This window comes from Harpia harpyja, chromosome 11 (genome assembly GCF_026419915.1).
Source record: "Harpia harpyja isolate bHarHar1 chromosome 11, bHarHar1 primary haplotype, whole genome shotgun sequence".
In the NCBI taxonomy this organism is placed as follows: domain Eukaryota; kingdom Metazoa; phylum Chordata; class Aves; order Accipitriformes; family Accipitridae; genus Harpia; species Harpia harpyja.
The window spans coordinates 11,849,974-11,875,219 of NC_068950.1; the positions used below are offsets into that span (position 1 = coordinate 11,849,974).

The following is a 25,246-nucleotide window of genomic DNA, read 5'->3' on the forward strand; positions in this document are numbered from 1 at the left end:
AATCAGAAGGGATGGACATTGAAAGATGTGCTGTAGCGTTAGCCGCCTTCCCTTTCCACATCTGTATTTATTGCATCCAGACAAAATTTGCTTTCCTTGGCTTAGCCCCTCAAACATTGCCTTATCTCAGTTGTGTTACCACCACAAAACTGAAAACATGAAGCAGATGTCCAATGGTTTTAAAGAGAACGATACTTAATTTCAGTGTCAAGTCTACAAGGTTTCAGTATGAGCTAATATCTGTTAAAGCTTTCTAGCTTCCCCTAGCTGTTACTGGTTTTCACAAGAAGTCGGCGTTTAAACAGGAGGCAGGAGAGATGGGTGCAAGGTGAGCACAGACCAGAGCTTAAGAGAGGGCCCTACAGCAATAGGCTGTTCAGCGCTGCCTCAGTCTGTGTGTGTGCAGAAACGGAACTGGAGATACTGGGGAAAATTCAGATGAACTCTAGTGAGCTGGCCTCCCTTCAGAGAGCAGCTTTGCTGGTGTTTCAGTGGCGGAGTCCTGCTCTCTCTCACTTAAGGTTTTGTTGTTCTTATCAGGTCTTGGTGCTAGTGGGGCCCTTTGCTGCAGTCTGCTTTCAGCTACATTGTTACCATTAGTTTTTTCCCTGCTTCTAATGTAGAAAGTTTTAGGAGGTGGAATAGGGTACCAGGGATTATCAGGTGTCCGTACAATATTCTATGATACTGGCTAAACCCAGTTTTAATTGGGGGTGCTTTGATGTTAAATCCTAGCTAAAGAAATCCCCTTTTAGAGTGAAGTTGATGTTTCTCAGGTCAATTTACAAAAATTATTCTGATTTTGTAACTGTAAAGCTCTTATCTACTATTACTGGAAAAAGACCATAAAATGTTACCTTAACATTAATGCCCACCTGGCTGTGATGTGAGGTCTCACTGGTTCTGGTACTAGTACAATGATGAATTTTATAAGTCTCTAAGATGGCTGTGCTTCTTGTGTACAGCTCAACAGCAGAGCCCTGTTCATTAACAAAAAAGATATATCTGATTTCATGTTGCTTGTAAGAATTGTTAAAAAAATTAGTGGGCGCTTAAGGGTACAGCCAGGTGTAATAACATATGAAATTGTGTAGGTCACATGCTTATGTTGGGAGTTGCTGCCAGGGTGGAGCTTGCAAGGATACCCAGTCCTGAAGTAACCTCCGTTGTGGCAGGGGAAGGCGACGTGGACTATTTAGCATCTAGAAATTATACCTTGGTTTTATCTATGTGCTAATGTTTTACATATGAAGGAGTGTCAAGCATGAAAATACTGCTTAACAATATTCAGTCTGGTTTTTAATACGTAATCCATCAGGACCAGTTAAGTGGGAAAGCAGTAATCCTTGCCTACACTTCCCGTGCCAGAAATGAATAGCGCAGTCTAAACAAGGATTGACATGCTAATGAGGAGCTTAAGCAGCCTGGGTACAGAAAACTGAAAATTAACCTGAAACGACATGTACGTTTTCACAGTACAAACCGAGCTTGCAATGAGTTTACTGTGTCAGTAAATTGATCTGTGCTTTGTTTCAAAAAGCGAGCTTGTCAGAGTGCTCACATCTCTTGTACAACAAATTTCATTATCTGAAATTCAGGAAGAAAGAACTACCTGAGCTCTAGTAATTTCATGATCTGTGATGGTCAGGGAAGCATGGATGCCAGATGCAGCAGCCGCAACACTATTGACTGCTCGTTCTCTGCTGTACCGACCTAAGGTGCGTCAGTTTTGTATCTTGGGCTTTTGATACCGCAGAGCTCTCATGAGGGGGTTCAGAAACAATCATGGGTTCTTCTGGTTTTCCAGTTCCAAGGGAAAAAGGAGAAGAGTAATAGTGACAATAGTGTCAAAACCATAATAGGAAGGATGACACTTGTTAGTTGGTTACTTGAATTTTTAATTTGCTTGTTTTAAAACTTCTCACATAAACAATGCTACCAACAAGTTACAAAGTTGCCATGAAACGCACTTTTTATCTTACTTTCTGGACCTGTGCTTGCCTGCCTGATGGCGTGCACCCTGCTGCATTAAACAAAACATGAACGCTGTGCACGCAAACTGACGGCTCAGTTTCAAACGCCTGGTGAGCAGAGCACGAACCGCAAAGGCATAGACTGTGTATCTCTGCGTAAGAGAGGTGAGAAACACAGCACGTTCGAAGCTTTTGTCTTTGAGGTGGTACTTAGGTACAGAGGAAGGCTGAGAGTCTGTCTTTTATTGCTCTGTTAGAGTAAATATGCAGAAGATTCATCTCCTCTACACAGTAGTACTCAGGCAGCGCATCATGTAACATGCTCCAGAGTAAGAATTGAAAAACATCTCTAGCTGTAGGGAGATTTCCACCAATGGAGAGGAATTCAACAGAACTACGCTATGATCTTTATTTGGAGAACGTTTAAAGGAAAACTAAGCAGTCAGTTGTGGCATCAGCATTAATGGTATCCCACTGATCTCAAGACCACCACCTCCAAGGAGGATGGGTCCTTCTCTTGAAAGGAAATCTTTGCGCTTAAGGAGTTTCTTTATAGGAAGAGTCTTTCTATGGAGTTATTTAGAAACACTTGTGCTTGATCTGTAAAGCATGCATTAAAAGTGTGCCCGTACTGAATTTGTTCCTAAGAAAACCAACCAAATTAGCACTGCAATTACCTAATGGATCTCTTCTCCTGCCTCCAAATCAAAAATGGGATGAGGAATGCCAGCCAGAGGAAAGCTAATGTCACAGATACAACTTTATCAAGGTGGGAGGCTCAGCATACAAGATAGTGATGCTTTACCTGTCTCTGAAAGAGAGATGTGGTTAGAGTTGAAAAACAGCAAAAAAAGAGATGAAGAGATAAGCAGTTCTCAGCAGAAGCTCACCCAGACCTTTGACAGGAGAAGGACCTGAAAATGGCTGCCTAAAAGCACTTTCTCGGTTTAAACATTGTCTGTCAAGAGCGTGTGGTCTTGCTCTATGCAGTGGAAGGGCACACTTCACTGGCACACACAAGCTCTGAGATTCACCGACATTTTCTATCGCCTCGTTCCACATCTCCCTCGTCACCTGCTCTCTAGCCTCCTGGTGCTTTTCTCCTGACACTGCCATGCATTAAGGCATCTTTAAAATAAGCTGAATAAAAAGTCCTCACCAGTAGTTTTGCATGAGGCACTGGTTTTTAAAAGCAAGTTGGGTCTAGAAGGATGAGGAGGTCATTTAAAGAAGCAAGAGATGCTGCCTTAGTGTTAGTGAAGCACATGCATTTTCAGTGTGTCTGTGTCTGGGCAGAAAAGGTGGGGCTAAAAGACTGAAATAGCTTCAGTTTATCTGTATTTTTACTGGGAGCTTTGCTTTACCGGTCAGCACAAGCCTTCGTGTGGCAGAAGGGCTTTAACAGCTTGTATTTCAGTGACCATTCTCCCCAGGAGGTAATGCGTGTTAGAACGGTACACCAGAACTGACGGGCAGCTGAAGGAGTCCCTCTGTATTATTTTCAGGATACTAAAAAGCACAAAAAATGGACTGGGAACCCAATGCCGTATTTTGCAAGATGCAAGACCATAGGATGGTGTAGGCATCAACCTGAACGAGGAAACATGCGCAAGTGAGTGCAGGCATTTAGATAAACAGTGCGTGCAGGCTTTAAATCTGCAAGGTGTGATTTGCTGAAGCGTGGCTGGAAAGTTTGCTGATGCTAATTTCTTATTAAACTTGTCACCTTATGGGAGCGTTAAATGCAGTGCTGATGTGGATGTTCTGATAAAAAAAAAAAAACAAAGCCCAAATCACACCTTTCAAGAGTCATCAGGGAAGAGGACCTGCCTACTTTACAGGTGCTATTACTGCTTAACTTTATGCTGCTTTAAAATATGTATATTTTAGATATACATATATTTTATGAAACTGATTTTTCACTGAATTCCTGCTATACTGTATTCCAGTATTTTTTCCCTAGGCAGTAGCTAGCAAATTATACTCTGCTGTTTATTTTCACACTTTTTAATCCCATGAAAAGCTCTGGTAAATGTACTTTTCCCTACCATTTGCTAAGAACGATTAATCAGGACTGCTTTTGAGCTGTGGTTCATAAAGACAGAGGTGAATTATAAGAGAACACAACACTAAGGTTCAATAATAATGTCTCTAGTTAACAGAGATAAGTTTACAGCCTCATATTCTCCTGGGAAAATGACTGCGTGGTCTCTACTGTACCAACTTCCTAAAGCCATATTCAAATTATCATGTTGCTGACATGGAGTGTCCACTGAAAAATCTTTCACCCGGACAGGAAAGAGTGAGCACCGCTTCCTGCATTTGCACAAACTGAAAGAAAAGTAAAAGTAAAGTTTCAAATTTAAGAGCAATTTAAAAATCTTCTGCACTGTTCTGTTTCCTGCATTCAGTTGCTTTTGCGAAGAGCTTTTTAGATACCAGGGCTGTATTTTGGAATTCCAAGTTTTCCTCCTATGCTGCTATTGGCAAAGAGACATTCAGAAAGACTGTACTGGAAAATACGTAAGAACTGCTTTTTTTTCCTAGCTACTGTTTTTGTGCACATCTAAGCTCCTGACCTATAGTCGGTGTCTGGTGTGCAATTCCCCACTATTCCTCTTTCCTTCTACTAAAGGAATTAGTTGCTCAGTGTAGCCAATTGGTTTGGGTTTTTGGGGGGGGGGGGAATAAGAGTTGTCTCAACTGCATCAGTGCACTTTCCAAGGGAAGAAATTGCAAGAAAAAGAAAATTCTCAACTATAGTGAGTGGAAAGAATAATAATATATTTGGTCATGTAGCTCTGTGCCATCTGCCACTATCACTGCAGTGATGGCCCAAAATTCTCACCTACAGATGGAGAACAGAAAGTTGAAGGTCCAGTCCTGAAAAGATATGCAGTGGGTGGTACCTAGGAGTTCAGGAAGGCTTCCAAGGGAGATGAAAAGATACCTCAAGTGTTGGGGGTTTTTTGGTGATGTTACTTACTGTAAAGCATCTTAAAAGATAATTGCTTTTTCAACTGATTGCCCATTTTCATGCTGCACCATGGATAATTCCAGCACAATAACCATTTTGGTTGGTTATTCCTTTTGTGCTCAGCTGCTCAGATGACCTGCTTGCCGCGTCCAAATCCTCAAAATAAACTTTAGCTTTGTGAAACGTCAAGGCTCTGGGCTTTGACTCATGTTTGAGAACAAGTGCTGAAGTCTAAACACGGCTCTTCCAGCGTAGCACCTTTATAACATTTGTTTGATGAGCTAATACAGATAGGGCCAAAACTGCTTCGATGGAGTTCGAGTATCGTATAACCTAGATCACCATTTCATTGTGGATTTATTGTTGTTTTAATTCTATGTTTTTGTACATAGGAGCTCTGCTTCATTCCACGCACTGATAAGTGACACTCCTGAAGATGTTTTCTACAAAAATGTTTTCTACATCTGTTTTCTACTTGTCCTCCACTTTTTACCCCTTCACTCTGCAGGCCTGATCAATTCTGGGATTTGGTGGCAAGAAAGAATTTGAGAATCGAGGATGATCCAAACCCTGCACGGTAGGAACTGTATAAGCATTGCCTGCCGGATGCTCTCAGAGCAGAAAACTTTTGTGAGAAACTCCCAGTGATGTCATATTTTCCAAGGCACCATTATAAACTTTAATTTTTTTAAAATCTTCGAGTGACTCAGAAGTCTGGCACTGTCCAAAGTAGGAGCTTTGCTGGTATGATATGAGCATCTGTAGTGGGAGGAAGGGTAGACGTTGATGTTAGGAGTTCTCTTAATCCAACTGAAGATGAATTTAAGGAACCAAGGTGGAAGAAAGAATCCATAAATACCGGGTGCTGATCAGAGCTCAAAAGTCTCAGGACAACTAAAGACCATGGATGTAAAAGTTAGGATTAAAACACAGTACATTATCTAATACCAGGACATATAGTAAAAAGCAAAAAAATCTTTATTATACTGTGCCAGATACCAAATAGAACATTTTGCCCAGTATACTTCTGCCCTACTACCCCTCTTAAAATATAAAATGTTTCTGGTCGTGAGTACTTCTGGTACATAACCACTCAAGTCATAATTAAGGAATTTATATGCTTATTTACATGAGAAAAGAGATTTTTTTTTCCCCAACACTGCCAGATTTCCCATGTAATTCCATACAGAAGATTTAATCCAGTTTCACATTAGTTGTACATTCTTTATATTCTATGTACAACGTGTAAGGCATCTGCACATTAGCCTGTGGATATGCAGGCAATGAAAACTGCAATTTCAAAGTACTTACAAATTGCTAAATAATCTGGAAAACAAGCCCTAGACTATTCAACGGAAAGAATCTTTTTTTCCCCACTGAACAATTTTTACCTTAATTCTTACCTCTAAAACAGTGACCAAAGCGCTCTGCTCTTCACTAGAAGCGGTGGAATAATACGTTCATTAGTTTTCATACTGAACCAATGTACTTTCACCTTGAAGACTAGTAAGAGATCATGCTGGAAATGATAAACACACATAGTATTGGATTAAATGTAAACATTTGTTTGTAGTAAAATGGACTAAACGAGGATGGTAATAAATCAGTTTTGCATTCAGTGGGTACCACCTAGGCTCTGCATTAAACAAAGCAGACATCCGATTAAAAAATGCAATTCTTTTACGGACCCCAGAACCGATGAAACATGGTTTGCTATGGAACTGACTTTAAAGTATGCAAGTCCATGGCGTGTAGTTGTCTGCCTGTTTGCACTATTCAAACTCATTGAAAATTAGTGGTGAAGCTCAGCCCTTGAGCCAGTTTTATGAAGTCCGACATGAATTTCAGAAACACACAGAGAAAAGTGGTGGGCAGGCAATTCCAGGAGCTGCTGCCTTAGGAGGAGGCTCAAAAGTAGCGTGTGGTCATGCCTGTCAAAGACTTCTGCAGTGTGTTAGGGCAGCTGCACAGGCACCCATATTTAGTTGCTAAGTGATTTTAAAATCTTAATCTCATTTATCGTAGCATATTTAGAGTGTGAATCTACACACATGCTCTCTTGAGATGCAGTATAGTGCTGTAGCTGCTAATTCATTAGCACAGACCAGTCCTTCACCAAACCTTAACTAAGACAGGACTGCTAGAGATTTAAATTTTACCTTTTTAGTAGCCCTATAAGAAAAGGGCAACATCAGGTGGTTTACTTCTTTGTAATAATGCCATTGCTAATGTTATAAGCCTGAGGCACAATTACGAATTTTTTCATTTACAACCATAGCACTTGTTAACAAAAAGTAATTTTTAAAAGATAAAAAGCAACAAACATACCTTGGAATAGTTCTTTTTACTTTTTTGTGGTTTTTTTTCTAAATTTTCAGGTAGCTAATGACCACAAAGTGTTACCAGAGATGTAGGTCCCCCATATCTTCAGCAGTTCACATAGCACAGTATGTTTTCCAGTATTCATCAGCTTCTCTAGTTGCTGGTTCTTCTTTAATGCTACTTTGATAATGAATCAAGTCCAAACACAAGATTTTATATGTTACCAGATGTTTTTTCTAAAAATGGTGACTCACTGCAGCACAAATAGTTCCTCAACCAGAGCTGAGTATTTCTCACAGCTTTCGTCATCATCCCAATCCCTCCAAATGAAGTCAGTGAAGAATGTAAAGGATATCTTCACATTATGGTATGTAAGGGGATACAGCGGCAACAGAGAGCAGGAAAAAGTTGTCTTTTTTTTTTAACTCACCAAAGTTCACAAATAATTTTCCTAATATGGAAAGACTGTGAATAATATAATTAGATGAGTCAAAATTCTGGCATAACTATCATTTGGGGGGGGGGAAGAGTAGGAAGCACTCCAGGACAACAAAACTTCTCTGTTCTTCTGCAGAATATAATCAGTAGCATACAAAATAAGCAAAACTTTCTTAAAGACAAGAATTTGAGATTAGTAGCATTATTGGATGTTTCAAGCCATCTCCCGAATACATCCCTGCAGAGATATAAGGCTGAAGGAAATGAGAACATGTAAACACATTGCAAAACTACCTCTGGAAGCAGAAGGAAAGGGGCTACTCAACTCGTAACATGAAAACTAATCACAAGAACAGCAACAGTTTGATTCTGTTCTTAGGAGAAGCCAAGTTAGATTTCTAGTACAACCCTGACTGTGAAACAACATTAGACTTTTAGATATTTATAGAATCATAGAATCATTTAGGTTGGAAAAGACCCTTAAAATCATCGAGTCCAACTGTTAACCTAACACTGCCAAGTCCACCACTACACCATGTCCCCAAGTGCCACATCTACATGTCTTTTAAATACCTCCAGGGATGGTGACTCAACTGCTTCCCTGGGCAGCCTGTTCCAATGCTTGACAACCCTTTGGGTGAAGAAATTTTTCCTAATATCCAACCTAAACTTCCCGTGGCACAACTTGAGGCCGTTTCCTCTTGTCCTGTTGCTTGCTACTTGGGAGAGGAGACCGACCCCCACCTTGCTACAGCCTCCTTTCAGGTAGTTGTAGAGAGCAATAAGGTCTCCCTTCAGCCTCCTTTTCTCCAGGCTAAACAATCCCAGATCCCTCAGCCGCTCCTCATAAGACTTGTGCTCCAGGCCCCTCACCAACTTGGTTGCCCTCCTCTGAACACGCTCTAGCACCTCCATGTCTTTCCTGTAGTGAGGGGCCCAAAACTGAACACAGTACTCGAGGTGCGGCCTCACCAGTGCTGAGTACAGGGGAACAACCACCTCCCTGTTCCTGCTGGCTGCACGATTTCTGATACAAGCCAGGATGCTGTTGGCCTTCTCGGCCATCTGGGCACACTGCTGGCTCACATGCAGCTGGCTGTCAACCAACACCCCCAGGTCCTTTTCCATCGGGCAGCTTTCCAGCCACTCTTCCCCAAGCCTGTAGTGTTGCATGGGGGTGTTGTGACCCAAGTGCAGGACCCAGCACTTGGCCTTGTTGAACCTCATACAATTGGCCTCGGCCCATCAATCCAGCCTGTCCAGATCCCTCTGTAGAGCCTTCCGATCCTCAAGCAGATCAACCCTTGTCTGCAAACTTGCTGAGGGTGCACTCAATCCCCTTGTCCAGATCATTGATAAAGATATTAAACAGAACTGGCCCCAGTACTGAGCCTTGGGGAACACCACTTGTGACCAGCCACCAACTGGATTTAACTCCATTCACCACCACACTTTGGGCTCGGCCATCCAGCCAGCTTTTACCCATTGAAGAGTACACCCATCCAAGCTGTGAGCAGCCAGTTTCTCCAGGTGAATGCTGTGGGAAATGGTGTCAAAGGTTTTACTGAAGTCTGGGTTGACAACGTCCACAGCCTTCCCCTCTTCCACTAAGCGAGTCACCTTGTCATAGAAGGAGATCAGGTTAATCAAGCAGGACCTGCCTTTCATAAACCCATGCTGACTGGGCCTGACCACCTGGTTGTTCTGTATGTGCTGTGTGACGGCACTCAAGATGATCTGCTCCATAACCTTCGCTGGCACCGAGGTCAGACTGACAGGCCTGTAGTTCCCCAGATCCTCCTTCTTGCCCTTCCTGTAGATGGGTGTCACATTTGCTAACTTCCAGTCAACTGGGATCTCCCCGGCTAGCCAGGACTGCTGATAAATGATTGAAATGATAATCTCTTGGAATGTCCCCATGCTTACAAACAAACAAACAAGGCCAAAAAGCCCTGGACCTTGCACAGATTTATGCAGAAAAGGCAGAATGTGTAATTTAAGACAAAGGTTTTCAAGTGTTATAGGTCTTGAGACCCATCTCATTTGAATGACCACTCTCAAACTAGATAGAACAAGCCCAAATTAATCAACTAAGTTTTGCTAATTCTCTAGTTTGTAACCTGAATCTTGAAGAGCCAGGAGAGAACTTTGAACTGCTTGCTCACATGTATCCCACACACACATCCAAACTACTTGGATCAGCTGGGACAACAGATGAGCAGTAGCACTGGTGTTTACTGTGTGACCTTTTACAGCTGCCATAAAATGGTTCATCCTCCTCCCTTAGGGCTAATGCAGACATTTAGTTTGGCCAGTGGAGCTGGCAGGCTGCTCACAGGACTAGCCAGAGACTCGGCAATGCTTCTGGAATGGAGTTTGGCTTCGCTCATCGTTTGGGCAAGGCAGCAGTCTGCCACAAAAGAAGAGAAAGAGAAGAGGGGTTAAAAAAAATACCACACCTTTGTAGAGGCCAGCTGCCCTGGTGCACTCGGGTAGGAGAGATGCACTTGTATTAGCCCAACAGAAGCTGGGTGGCTCTGCTACGCTGATAAAAAAGACGAGCAAGTGCGATGAAATAACAGCTGGGTTAAGCCACACTGACCAAAAGGAACAGACCAAAAGGAACAGACCAAAAATAGACACCAGTGGGTCAGCATCTTCATCCTGCACCAATCCTTCCCACAGTGGAGAGAAAACGTGCCTGTTGAAGGGCTTACTAAGAAACTTCCAACTTTTTCAGCCCAGGAGGGGCACTGGAAAGACTGTCAGCCTTGGCAGCATCTCTGATGCAGCAGTTATCACAGAAGTTTGCTTCCCAAGGGCTTGTCTTGTTTTTCATAGGAGCACCTGTGTTCACGTGATTACAGTGGTTAACAGTTCACAAAGCATCTGGTACCCATAGGAGGACATGGATATTAGGTAGAAGTTGAAGGAGCAACACACATTGATCTTGGTTTTACGTAAATTAGGACAAATCATGCAGAAAGATGTTCCTCTGCATATGCTTATGAAAAAGGATCATCATCATAATCAGACAGTGGGAGAATCAGAGCTAGACTCTAGCTTTAATATCAGTTTGTTCCCAATATTCACAGTAAACAGTCCCCGAAACAGCAACAACCGTCTCACTAACATTAAACATACTAATAAAGCTGAAAGAGGCAATCTTGTGTTGGATTAAAAGCAAGCAGTTATTGCATTTGTTTGGAAGCAGATCCTGCATGCTTGCTCTTGGCAATAACATGATAATCTTTTAACATCCTGAAGACGATTTCTACATATGATACTTTTAATACTGTTAACAAGAAAGTCTTCAACAGATACGAAACCCACTGTGGAAATGAATGTTGCCATTCTCTGCTGCGAATCACACGTTCACTAGGTTCCTCTACTTGCATGCTCGTATGGCCCTCACCTACTCTGCTGTTAAGGGTCTTTGCAATTTTTGGAGTAGGCTATAATATATAAAGTGAGAAAAACAAAGTCAAACCATTAGGAGAAAAGTCTGTTTACAAATTGCAGACTGCCATTTGATAATCTTTATTCTAAGGGTGAGGCACCAAAAATGAAGCAAAACAAATCAACAGCTAAATGTGAAAGCATTTTCCTGTTTGCAGACTCTCGAGAGCTTCAGATTAAGATTTTTTTTTCTTCCCTCACACAGGACAAGTCCAAGACTAAATTTTTCAAAACTCAGAGTTTTGTCTTTTAGTGTTCCAAATTGCATTTACTCGACAAAGTTTTCAAACAATTTAGTCTTAAATTTTTTCCAAAGAAAAATCTCTGGGATTCAAACTGATTGCTTTAGAAGTGTCACTTTAAATTTATCACTGGGAACAAAGACAATGTTGCAACAACCTTATCTCCTCAGGTCGTTCTCAATCACAAGAGTCATCAGGATCCATACCAATGTTGCCTACTTGACATTTTTGACCAAAAAGATGTTTTAAAATGCCCTGTCAGCTCTTGAGATAAATTGCTATAGCCTTAAAAATGCCATGTGCTGAGAACAGTAAAGCAACAAGGAACAATGCCTCTGGAAGTGACAAGAATAAGGTGGGAGGAGACCAAGTACTAGAGCCAAGGATGGGGCAACTAGAAGCTGATAAACATTTCTGTGCGAGGTCAGCTCAGCCAGACAACCTTCCTAGCAATGTGACATGGATTTACTCAAAATATGTGTTCAGTCTTACTGCATTTTAGATTCAAGTTTTCTATGTATGGTATAAGATTCCTCTTATACCATTACCAAAACAAAGTACACTTTAAAGTATTTCTGCTATGGATACGGCTCATCAGTTGATGTTGTATCATCTGTGAATGGCAAAATAGTGCAAAAAGCTAAATGCCTCGCAACTTCTAACGCCTGGGCAATTCAAATCCAGCATCACCCTGTCCCTCTCCAGGCCAGGCTTCCAGCAACATTACGCAAAGCTCCAATTCCTGCAGAATATTATCAACCAGCTCTCTTGGTATATTTTCAAAATGAAGGGAAAATGGTTCCGCAAAAGATACAGAGGCTTTGAGCTGACACGATGAACTCTGAGGCGGTTTGCAAGTAACCTAATCTAGACAAAAGGCTACATATGTCAGTACCTCTTCACATTAGCGTCATCTTACATGCAAAGAACTAGAGAGACAGACGTAGCTGTATGATCTTGTGATTCAACTCACAAAGCTACTTAAATAAATGGTCTATAATATTAAACTAAAAATCAGTATTTATGAGAATAGCATCTTCTCCTCCTGTAATTCTTTCTTGGCGGAATATTTTTGAGTCTATGTGCAATATATATTAAAAATAAAGGGTACATCAGGTAGCTATAGTAACCAACATCTACAAGCAAGCAACAAAAGCTTATTTAAGCTGTCCCAAATGCTGATTTCTGAATTTACATTTTAAAGGATGGTTCCTTTCCTCATTGCCTGTGACTCATATATTCAAAGTTGTCTAAACAATGCAAGTAGCTTCCTTGGCTTTCCCACACTATATAACTTATTTTGAGTTGCTTCCAGCTTTGATGGAGTCTTTGTTTTCAGACTGAAACTTTCCAGGTTCAGCTGCAGTAAAGGTGACCTTCAAACTCTGAGTGGAGACTCTCCCAAAGAGACCAGTGGAGGAGGAGTTACGGTAAACTTAACTATAGACTCAGGTCTGGTTTGTTTTGTTCCAAGTAAGTGATCTTTGTCAGGAAAGTAAGTTCAGTAAAACCAGATCTGCACAGCCGATTATGTAGAAAGCTATCTCTGAGGAGGACTTTAAAATCACTGTAAATAAATAAATTAACCAAAAGATGTGAACACATGGTGGCTGAAAAGACATGTGTGTATAAAAACATTTATATTATTTCTGCATATGCTAATGGAAGGATTACTTCTAAAATGTACCCAGTTCTCACATCCAGCATTTTTACAGTGTTAAAAATTTGGAGAGAGTTCAAAGTGATCACAAAGTATCCAAGGCCAAAAATAGGTCTAACAAAAAGACTTCAGCCTAGTTAGCTTATTCAAGAGAAGGCTGGGAACTTAATCTTGAGCTGAAAGTGTTTACATAACAGAAGTCTTAAAAGAGAACATTAGTTGTCTTTCTAAGAAAAAAAAATCTCTAATCACAATACACTGTGCTTAGTAATGCTCATTTTATCCCATGGAAAGATAACTTCCTTCACTGAGAGAGACCCTTGGTGAAATTCTGTTATATTAAATACACTATATAGGTCATTAGCCTACTGATTTTAACATGACTTTTCATGGATCATCAGGATACGTATCATCATGGGTAGCATCAAGGATACACGAAATAGATCGCCAGAGAAGTTATCTTGACAAGTATTCCAACAGAAGGTGTAATTAAATCTTCTGAACTGGTGATGAAACGTTCTGGTTTAGTCTCGCAGATCCCAAGCCTGTTGATTTCTTTCATCTTCAGTTTTTCCAAAAGGTATTTATCCATTGCATCACTGGCACCCTCTGCCTATAGACTCTCTGTTCTGCTGCTCTGCTGTTGTATTAACCAGGTGGTATCTCAATATTTCAAGACTGGTACAAAGGCGGGTTCTGCCTCTTGATGGCTCCAGGTCTGCACATACCTAACAAGGTAACATGCCATCGCTGGTAACCTTTCTTCAAACCAGCCATTCACTGGAGATTTCCAACTCCACAAGCTCCAGGAAACATGAAAAATGCAGGAAGTTATGGTGTACATCTACAGAAACTGTAACATGCTTGGAAGAGTCTTTTCCTATATGGCGCCATAGTTTGAAAGAGCATTACAGTTCAGGCTGGGACAACAACAGAATAAGACCACTGGCTATCTGACCTTGTTGTGAAGACTGGAAATCTTTCTGTCCAGTTCCAAACAGCACAAGGGTGGTAAGCACAGCACTGTCTTCGATAACAGCCTATCTATCAGCTCATCTTTTTTTCCTTTTCTAAGTTGCTATATTCTATAACAAATACTGAATTTTCATTACTCAAGACATTCAGCTGAACAATATCATCTGTTAGCAGTACATTTCATCAAGTTTTTTCTTTTTATTACAACCCTAGCAAAATTGTTTTGTAATGTCTCAGGATAAACCTGTATGTGTCTTATCTACCAAAGAACATTGAATTTAGCTGTTGTTGTTGATCACACAAATTAGTTTATAGAGAACTAGCGTTGGTGAGTCCCCAAATGCCCAAAATATATAGCAAAAAAAAAAAAATTAATGGCATGTTAATGACCTAACAATGAGTATGGAATGTTTTTTCCAGTGCCCTTCCAGCCATGCAGGACAGCAGGAGTCATCCTTACTGAAAGCAAGTGCAAGCACCTCTTGCTTTGTGCCACGAGGTCTGCTCCTCACCCCTTCACATTTTAGCTCCCCTGAGGCAGGAATCCAAGAGAAGCCTGCAAAATTATCTCACGTAATTTGTAGCGGGATGAACAATTGCTTCATTGAGCTAACTCCTGTTTATCCTCTGGAATCTGAATAAATTGGCAATCCCGACCGCAGGATGCGAGGAGAATAACACGCTGGGAGAACATCTGCCGTCCCAACTGTGACCTGGAAGGAAACGTGACCATGTGTACTTGGGTTCAGTATGAGAAAAATGCTAACTGTCTGTTGTACGCTTCAGGGGACTAATGAAGTTATGTGTCCTCTGTTTAAGCAGTGTTATTCATTCTTTTTTCTCTGTTTGGAAAGCCAGATGTTCCTAAACTGGGACCTGGCCATGTGGCTTCCAGTGAGTGAAGAGTTGTTATTGTCTCTTGTCCTGAGAGATGGAATTTGTTAAAACTGTGGGCACCTGTACTTGTCCACAGTTGAGCTGAACATGAGGAGAATACGAGTGAAAGCTTTCAAGCCTAACTTCTTCTACAGGAGACCAGGAAAGTCTCCTGCAGCTTGGCTCCTTTGGGACTTAGAGCCTCACATCCAGGGAGGGCAAGGAATGGCTGGAAGACATAAACACAAGGTGGGGCAAAAAAAAAAGAAAACAGCTTTAAATATTTTCCCAAATTAAGGCGAGCTGAAAAGAACTCTTAGTGATTATCTGGAAGCTTACCGTGCTTTCAGGTATTGTGTGGGGAATTAAGTTTATATTTGTGTAAATGAATTGGAAGGGAGTACCCCGAAGGGATACCCATCTGGCAAAACTCGTTAAATCCAATTTACCCATTATGCAACCAACTTCATTGTAAGAAGAAATGCAGATGATTTGGCAAAATGAAAGAGAAGCTAAGTATGTCTGTGGGTTTGTAAAGCCCTCAAACAAGGGTATATAATTCATAAAAATGGTATCCAGTGGTGTCTGGTAAATCAGTAACATTCAATAAGGCAGCCGTCCCTACTAATGTACATATCCAGGGACACTTCTTAGTTTTAAATATAGGAAAATGCGGGAGTGAATAAACTCGTATAAAATTTCAGATACTATTTTAGAGCTTTGGGAGCTGCACTGAAGCGTTGATGAAAATGGTATGCTAGGTATGTATTACTATATAAAGATGTTTGTGTTCTGGAGCCTTTTTGTTTTCTTAACCTTTGAAGTTAAACAGTTCGGGTGGCAAAAACTCGGTTGCCACAAGCCAGTGGCTGATGCGGAGGTGTGAAATGTGTTTTGAGAATGACTCAAGCCAAAAAGTGAACCAACAAAAACTACATTCTAGGTTAAAAAAACATCGGGCAGTCACAATGAGGTGCAATTTTAAAGACCATTCTGTGATTTAAAATTGTATAAGAAATAACTTTTGAGAAGCATGCTCTGGTATCTAAATCTCTAATGTCATTTCAATGCTAGTTAAAATAGAACAGACCTTCACTGACAGGCATCTGAATCTTTGCAAGAAAACAGGAGCAGGAGGGACTGACATTACCATCACATGAAGATGTAGCCTGTCCTCTGCACCCTCTCCTGGTGCTTACTGTAAGTTAACCCCATTGCAAACAATTACGATTCACTGTTTAATAAATCAGTATGCTAAATCTTGATTTTAACTTCTTCATATGATTTTAAAACAACATGCTTATAGCTGGAGGTAAATTAACGTATCAAAAATGAATTGTCAGATAAATGTTGCAGTTGATCTACTCAGATAAATGCTTTTAATGTAATTAAATTCTCTGGTGCAATAATTTTCCTGAGCTCCAAAATAGAAGAAATAAGTAAAAGTTGAAGAGACTACAGATTTCCTATTCGTTAAAGATCTGACAAGTAAAAGAACAGGATACAGGTCTTAGAATTTCCCATCCCTTCGCAGTCACTGCATTTTTCTGAACACTTGACTTTGTCTTTCTGATACTTCCATGAACTGAGTGGCAGGGATGAAAATGTGGATAGTATGTTAGGGTTCCAGCAAGCAAAATGCAGCTTACAGCTATGAAAACTATGTTTTTTCTTGCTTACTGAGTTCTTATTTTAATACATTTTCAAATCTCCTTAGGTAGCAGGAGACATTTAGCAGGAAATAGTCTATTTAGAAGGTATTTTAGACATTTTCCCATTGTTTATGGTATCCACTGATGAGTTTAAAAATGTAATTTCCTTCCCTAACAACCTTAAATTTCTCTTTGCTTCAATAATCCGTAAGTAGCAGTGTGAGTCTTTACAGAGCATTTTGCATGCTTCAAACTAGGAGGATAAATTCTCTTCTATTCAAAAAATTATGGACACAGAAGGAAACAGGAATTCAGTTGTTCCCAATGAATAAGGTTCAAACACTCTCCCTTATGGATCAGGATTAATTCCTAGTCCCTGCAAAATTAAGGTATCTTCCAGTCCCGTGATACCTATGGATGACTGAACAACCAGGGAATGGTCTTGCACATTTATATTCTTCCCCGTTCCACTTATGACTGCAAGGTCATAAGACTTAACACTCCCAAGAAACTGTGACTTGCCCTCTTCTTTAGCTGAGGGCTTGGTAGGGTAGACACAGCACTGGCCACAACCTCTAGCCTCCGCAGACTGTATCCTCCTTCCCACAAATCCCCGATGTGTTAATGGATAGGTAGTAGATGCTTTTATAGTCAGGAAGGAATGAGGATACAGTGTTTAAATGCTCTGCCAAGGAACATGAAAAAAGTCAGCATTATAGTGGTGATGCTGGTAGGAAGGTCAAACTGCTAGACCATGCCCTCTTTTCTGCTAAAACAAAATCAGTGTTCCTTATTTTACTGTAAAGAAAGCTAGTAGCATTGTCAAACAGTTAGCGTTTTCAACCTTGACTTTTCCACTGTTTGTAATTTTGCAAAACTGACTCTTTTTTTTCCACTGAAACCGCATGTGGTCCACGTCTCATTATCCTTATGGTTGTTGGGTTTTTATGTTAATTTTCAGCTACGAGTGATTTGGATCAAAGAAAGATGTTAGGGAATAGTACAGTGTGCAATTTATATCAAAGCCACTGTATGTATTTCACAGTGACACTCTAAGGGACTGATGTTTGACAGGGGAATGGTCTTGATGTCAAAAACAAGCTTTTAGTGTTCCTGCAAACATCTACCTAAAGATGGCTGAGTTACAAACCTCTGAAAACTGTAGTTCATGCATGCTTTGTAGCTTTGCAGAGACTCTGTAGAGCTTAATAGCTATATTTTCAGAAGATTCTGTTCATTCCAAGTATTTTTTTTTTTTTGCTTCTTGGCTACAGGGGCTGAACATATTTTCCCTGAATTGCTTCTTTTGTCTATTCAGTCTTTGGTGGCAGGGGGACTTTGAGTACAGAGAATGTCTCTTCTGTCCTCTCAACTGGTCATCGTCTGACCATCAACAGAGGCACAGGCAATGCAGGGGAGAACATAGTGAGCTTTGGGGTACCAAGAGTAGAGATGGGGCATGCTGACAGATGGCCAAGAACAGGCATGGGTATGTATCCCAAAGACAGCTCTGTAGGTCAGACTTCTTGTAGCTCCTCACCATTCACTCTATGCTCCAAGTCATGCGATGGAGAAGCAGCTCTGCCTCAGCTCAATTCCATGGGGGAGCACAGACAAGTTGCTGAGGATCTTTAGGGGGAAGAACAAGCAGTTGGGGGAGATCAGTGAATCTCCAGATCCCGAAATTACATGCTGGTGTTGCCATCCTCCAGCTGGGCATCCACGTTTAACTCTTCTGGCATAACAACAAATCAAACTGCAGTTTGCTTGTCAAGACAAACTATTTGTTTAGCAGGAGAAACATGAGCTCTGCTCATCCAAACTCTGTCATCTGACAGACTAGCCTTCTCAATCGACTGTCATAGAATCATAGAATGGTTTGAGTTGGAAGGGACCTTTAAAGGTCATCTAGTCCAACCCCCCTGCAATGAGCAGGGGCATCTTCAACTAGATCAGGTTGCTCAGAGCCCCATCCAACCTGGCCTTGAATGTTTCCTTGAAGGTCCTCTCCATTAGATGGTTGATCTGACCTTGGGTGATTGGGAAACATGTACTTCCTGTGATGAGATTTCCTTCTTGAAGCAGTCCAAGTGGATTTGAGTCTGCTAGGACTTTTGTCCACAGTTTTTAAAATAACCCTCTCCAATGCTTGGTGAGGCTTGTCAGCTAATAAGCCAGTATCCCTTTTGATTTCTTTCCAGTTATTTTCTGCATTTAACCTGTCTAGTTTGGGTTGTTATGGCTAGAAATGGCTAAAATATGGCTAGCAAGCTATAGCAATCAAACTGTAGAGCAGAAGGAAATCATTAGTTCCCTCTTTTATGTATGACCATACACAAATGCTACCTACACTACATCTCCAAATTACACACCAATTTTTCTGCAAGTCTTAAACCATGAGTCCAGTGGCTAAGAAAGACCTTAGGCTAAAGGCATACAGCATACAAAGCATTGCAGCTTTTACAGGAAAAAGGAAGATCTAGAAAGGAAAAAGAAGATGGAGTTTCTTAGAGACTGTGCTTTTTTGTTTTGTTTGTTTTTGAAAAGCAGAGGAAAGTTCATAAAAACTGCTTAAAGGACATTAACCTTACAAAGGTGAGCTCTTATAGTGAGGGAGACACTTGAATCAAGGTTGCTCTCAATAGCCATCTAGTATGAAGAAAAGAAGGGTTTTACAAATGATAAAACAGCAACACAATTTACTATTAATAAAATAGTGTTCATGGCAAGACTGATTGGCAGACTGTGCTATGAAAAAAGAGGTTGTGACCATAAATGATAGTTAGGAACTAACTGGGAAGAAAATTTCAGCTCTGTTAGCACTGGACAAAAGAAGGTATCCAGCTCTCTGTTGAAAACAATCTTGGGAATTCTGCTGGAAGGTCAGGAAGGATATTTGATAAACAACTTCATTGTGGTCACACAGGTCAACACCCTTCATGGTGAGATACCTACAACCACCCCCAACACACACACTACTTTCTGGGATGGTATTTTATCACGCTTGGAAGATAGTTCTACTGGGAATGTTTTACAGTTAGTGTAAACAGCCCCAGCTCATGCATGTGAAGGATTTGCATAGCTATGCAAGTCAGTGAAGAACAGGGCTCAGACGTTATCCAAATGGATTTGGGTAAACAAGTCCTGCTCTTTACAGAGAGAACTTCATCAGCGCATCGGAAACCTAAATATTGCTGGAATTTTTTGGTGGCAGAGCATCCATCAGTGGACCCTGTAGTGCAAGGATGAAGGTGGCACTGAGCCTGAGACTATTCGCAGTGAATTTAGTGTCTCTATGTAACAACTACAGATGTAATACCAAACAGAAAAAAATTTAATCAATTTTTCTGGCACACTTTCATCCGTGTAGTGCACTGCTGGTGTACTGATTGAGAATGGGAGTGCTAGAAGGGAAGAAGAGAAGTGCTGAGGAACATCTCATCCCCAAGAAGCCCACTGGATGTTTCAATGCTGAGTGCACCCATCCATGCATGTCCCTTTCCCAATGCCCTCATCGGTGGGCTTTACAAAGGCAGTTGTTCCTGGTGGTATTGGACTGGCGAGTGGAAGTCTGGGAGAGGGGAAGGAAGCATGTTAGGGCTGGCTTGGGTCCTTCTGATGCTACTGCCACAGTCTAACATAGGCTGCAAGATGTGGTTGCTTAAATTCAGCACAGGACTACACCGCAGAATAAAAAGAGGGAGTAAAGATAAAAGATAAAAATCTTATCTGCTAGGAATCGAAGATTACAAATTCATTTCATATACAATACCAGACACCCATTAACCAAAATGGGTTTTGGTTAAAAGGATGGGCTGTGTTTGAATCCACAATAGGAAGATGAAAAGCTGCACAATCCTTTCATGTTTTGTTTTTGTTTTAGCATATTTCTTCCCAACATTACAGTATTAAGGACAAAAAATGAGGATACATCCCAGACCCTCTTCAGAAAAGAGATAAAATAATCAGCTTATGTCTTTCATTTCTCCTGGGTTTACAGAAACTTGTAAGAAGCAGATTACCTCTCATGAACAGGTTCAGAGATCCTTTTTTATTCACCTACCCATTGTTGCTGTACACAATTATTTAGGATAATCTGCAAAAGAGTGACAAAGAAAGTAAAACTTAAATAAACCATTTTATGAAACACCTTCTGCTTTCATGGCTAGTAGCTCTGTTTTTCTGTTCTATTTATAAGATTACAGTAACTTTGTGCTTCCATAAAATCACGACAGGTATGAATATTTAGTAACTAGTATGGTTCTGTGATTTATTCTGTACTTTTACTGATAGCGGATACCTCAGACATTTAGCAAACTAATTCACGTTCTCTGCACATCTATCCTTGATTGCAGAAGAACTTCTCTAAGCAGGATGGCTCTAAACCATATTTTAATACAGAAGTGCATTTCTTATGCATTTGTAACATTAGTCCTAAGCTGCATTTGTTGCACTGCATGCGGAAAGAGATCATTCGATCCTTAACCTCGTTCCCCCATCTGCAGTTTCTGCCTTCCCTGTTGAAATAAAATGTGAGCAGCTTTAACTCTGTGCATCTTTTCTCTCTGGTTTTAGGCATGCCTGTAGGCCATTGCCTGGAGAAACCAAGCTTTGCCATGATTGCCCTTGATGCTGAGACTGAAGCAGCACCCAGCTGGTAAGAATGGAACTGAAATCCCACCTTGCATAGCACAGGGGCATTTTGATCATTTCGCTTTGGGCACTAGAAAGATGTGACAGATTGGTCGATTAAATTTGCAGTAGTTTATATGCTTCAGTGGAATCACAGAGATTATCCCAGCTGGGACTGAGTCAAAATATTTAATCCAACTTGGTAAAATAAAGTTTTCAACCAAGACAGAAAAACAAGTAAGCCTAAAGCTTGGTTTTTATCTTCATAAAAAGAAACGGTTTAGAGCAGGTTTTTTTTCTGTGTTCCCCAACGCACTGCTGGAGACTGCAGTGTCATTTCTTTTTGCATCCACCTGTAAAAGCACCTGAATTTTGTCACCCAGCCTTTCTGACTTTTGACTCTTTCGCACAGACTTTTTGGTGAATCTGCTGACTCGCCTGCTTTCTTTTAAGTGTTTTTGGTTATTGGGTGGCCGGGGAGTGGATGTCTGCTGCGATTACCGTTGTTTTGATTGCATCCACTAAGAAAAGTGGTAGGGCCCGCGGGAAGCCCCTGCGTGACGGAGGGCAGGGCAGGAAACTGCTGGAAACTTCTTCTTACGTTGCCCAAACCAGCCAGACTGTGACAAGTGACATTTCATAAAGTTGCTTGGGTGGCTTGTCTGGTAGCTGATAACTCTGTAAGGCTGATGGCGCGCACAGGGCTTTTCTGTCCTGTATTTTTTAGCGTAAACTGACATATATGTACTTGTAATGAAATGTTTGGGTGTACAGCAGTTTTCATTTGGGGATCCTCAAGCTATCTATTTACTTTTATTAGCAAATGTGGGTTGTTTTTCTCTGTGCGGGTTACTTTTATTAACCTGTTTTAATAATTGACACCCACTGAGCAACCAAACTCCACTACCACAGTCTGAAACTTCTGAGCAGTTTTCCTTAGTGTATGCACTCAAATTTTGTCTGTGAACAAATGCTGATGCTAAATCTGTATGGGAAGACTGAAAATTAAAGTGCTTGCTGCCCTGTGATGCATACTAAAAACATTCTGGACCTCATAAGCCCCAAGTGGGTCAAATGTCTTAGTGCATAGGTGTGTTAGCACTTAGATTGAGCTACTGTAGAAGGACAGAGACTAACTGTGCTCTTAATTTGTTATTTCAAATTGCTTGTGGGCGTGCACCACATTGTTGCAATTTTTTTATTATCAAAAGGAAAGAAAATCCTGCTTTTCTTCTTTTTTTTTTTTTTTTCCTCTAAAAGAGGTCTATTCAAAGAGAGAGACTGCCAACCTTGGGAGTTCTGGCCTTCTGAAAGCTGACAGGAAAAAGAATTTCCTGTATGAGTTGCTTATATAAAGGCTGTTTCCTCTCAGGTTTTTATGTCGCTTTTCCTTTTTTGCATTTCTTCTCTTTGTTCTTACTCTCTCCCCACTTGTTCTCATTCATTTAAGCTGATCTGTGTACTTCAAAAAAGAATTGAAGTAATAATATGCTGATTTCTACAGTTAACTTTATATATTTAAGTTCTTCCCTGACCACCTCTTTATTAAATAGAAAGCAAATTTTCTTGAGGCTTGATTTCATTGTGATTAGCACAATTTGGGGCAGTAAGTGCTTGAAGACTTGCACCTGCTTTTGAAGCAGCAGCCATGTAATTTTTTCACCGTCGTTTCGTTATGCCCATGCTAAGCCCAGCATAGTCACAAACCTTATCCACAATTATTATTCTTATTTTGCAGATGGTTAACTAAAGTTTCATTGTTGTGCCCATCCTATCTATCAAACAGTCCTTCCTTCCTTTCAGGCCACTCCTGCTGCACAGGATGACTCACTCTGCTTCCTGGGAGTTTCCAGTCGTAAGAATTTTTATTGACCAAGGTATATTTACGATTATTCACCCCTATAAGCATTGCAAAGTTAGAGAAGTTATCTGGGTTCTGTGCTTTTAAGACATGGTTATTTTACATGAGGATGCTTTTTTCTGTGTTGGAAAGGAAATGGGTTTATGGGGAATATACCCTGCAATGCTTTGATAGGGTATTTCAGCAGGTAAGACATTAAAAGGTCATGTATTTATCAGGATATGAAGTTTAATTCTGGTTTTAGTTAGATGAGCACAGGTTTACCAAATGAGATCTGACTGCATCACTCTATCTGTACTAGTACTTTAAACGTGTGTCAAAGATGAAATTGCAGTTACGAGTATGAAGTGGATTTTGATGGCAAATATCAGCAGATATCTCTTTCCCAGGATTTCTTTATTAGAATTAGTAACCTGGAAATGACAGAAGGGCTTCATGTAAGCTGTTGAGGATGGTCCTACACACATATTTTAAAATGTTGGAAATGATTAGTTAAAAAGCTCAAGCAAATTATTGTTTTTAGATACTAAAACTGAATATCTTTAAACCCCAGAATTTTGCATTAAGCTGAACTTTTTTCTCATTATCCATGGGAACCTCCCACATGTGGACAGACGATCCCGTTGCTCCACTGCGTGGGATTTGTGGCAATACCCTCTGATCCTGCTCAGAGTCCTTGCCCCTTCTCACCTCCATCCTAATACCTCCCTCGCTCCCTCCCATCGATCTGCTCCATGTGGCTTCCTGGTCTCTTGTTCCTTGTTGCCTGCCCTGACGTGTCCACTCTCAACTGCAGGCATCAGCTAGGCTGTTACCGAACCTGAGAAGCTCCCTCAGCACACCGTTTCCACAGCTTCTGCCTTGATGGCATCAGGTCAGCATCGCTTTCATAGCAGCCGACTTGTTTTCAGAAACTGAGGAAAAGGGGGGGAAGCGGCAGAAATCAAACTTTCCGCTGGAGATGTGTAACTCCAGCCTGAACAATAGCAATGCAGCGATGACTTTGTAACGCACCCGTGTCCCTTCTGTGGGTGCTGGGGGTGTCTGGGGGACTCTCGGCACAGAGGCTATCTCATCACGGCCAGGTTAATACTCTGTTGGGGAGGCAAAAAGAGGAATCACCGCACCAATGCGTAGCATCAAACTTAATAACAACATCTACCAGCAGCAGGAAAATCTACAGGCTTTCTTATGAGTATGTGCTGTGGGGACCTTGTGAACAGTTTGACAGAGGCTCTCAAGGCAAGAAGCAAAGGGGCGGCTTCTACAGGATACATGTGTTTACTTTAAAACGAGAAAGTGCATCTTTTTCCCAGAACAGGCTGTATTTTTTCTTTCAGCCACAGGCTGCATTCAGGCTTTCTTAGAATATAACCAACAGCAAGTTTACAAAGCCTTTGCTTGACTCTCCTATCAATTTCTATCTAGACGAGTAGTTTCCTGTTTCCTGAGCAGGCTTCTGGAGGCACTTTCTCCTGTAAAAGCAGTTTTGGCTTTACATGATTCCTGGATTTTACACAATTAATCTTTACACAGTTCCTCAACCTGCGAAGTCACAGGGAGATCTTATTTATGGTGATAGCTAAAAATCGTAACCCAGTCTTTGGCCACCTCTGACAGAGCCGATGCCTCTAAGCAGTGCAGAGATCTGGATTTAGATAGGAAATGAGTTCATTAAAAATCAAAGAGGCTGAGGTGGCAACACGGGTCCCCCTCAGACCCACTTTCAGGCCTGCGCCCTCGAAAGGCACAAGACCAACCAGGTTCAGAATGGTCCAGCTGGCAAAGCACAATCAATTTTCTCACATTTCTTGAGAAACTTGATCCCCCCCCCCCCCGAAAAGCCTTTAAGAGAAAGAACCGGGTGTCTTCTCTTCAGTTCTGACAGGGCAGAGGCGGTGGTTGGGCCCCACGCCATGGCGGGGGGTGGGGGGGGGGGCATTCCTGCCTGCTACAGGCAACGCCAACGGTGCCTTGAGGGAGATTCCCGCCCCCCACCTCCGTCAGCCCTGTCACGGGGGCGTCGCCCCTCCGGCGAGACCACCGGCAGCCGAGCCGCCCGCTGCGGTGCAGACAGGCAGAGGGCGGGAAACGAGCATTTCTCCTCCGGGCGGACCCCGCCGCCGGCATCGCCCCTTTAAGCTCGCGCATTCCGGGAGGAGGGGGAGGCTCCCGGCCT

General features: G+C 41.4%; 1 protein-coding gene across 1 annotated transcript; it reads right to left on the minus strand.

Moving 5' to 3' along the window:
- Positions 1-68: 68 nt before the first annotated feature.
- Positions 69-25,218, minus strand: SHCBP1L (SHC binding and spindle associated 1 like). The gene is given in 11 exon segments (XM_052800363.1): positions 69-980; positions 1,613-1,690; positions 1,692-1,811; positions 4,109-4,453; positions 6,354-6,387; positions 7,390-7,546; positions 7,549-7,684; positions 10,047-10,120; positions 12,075-12,273; positions 13,508-13,684; positions 25,066-25,218. Coding segments are annotated over 11 exon segments (1,662 nt in total). The 3' UTR covers positions 69-791.
- Positions 25,219-25,246: the final 28 nt, after the last annotated feature.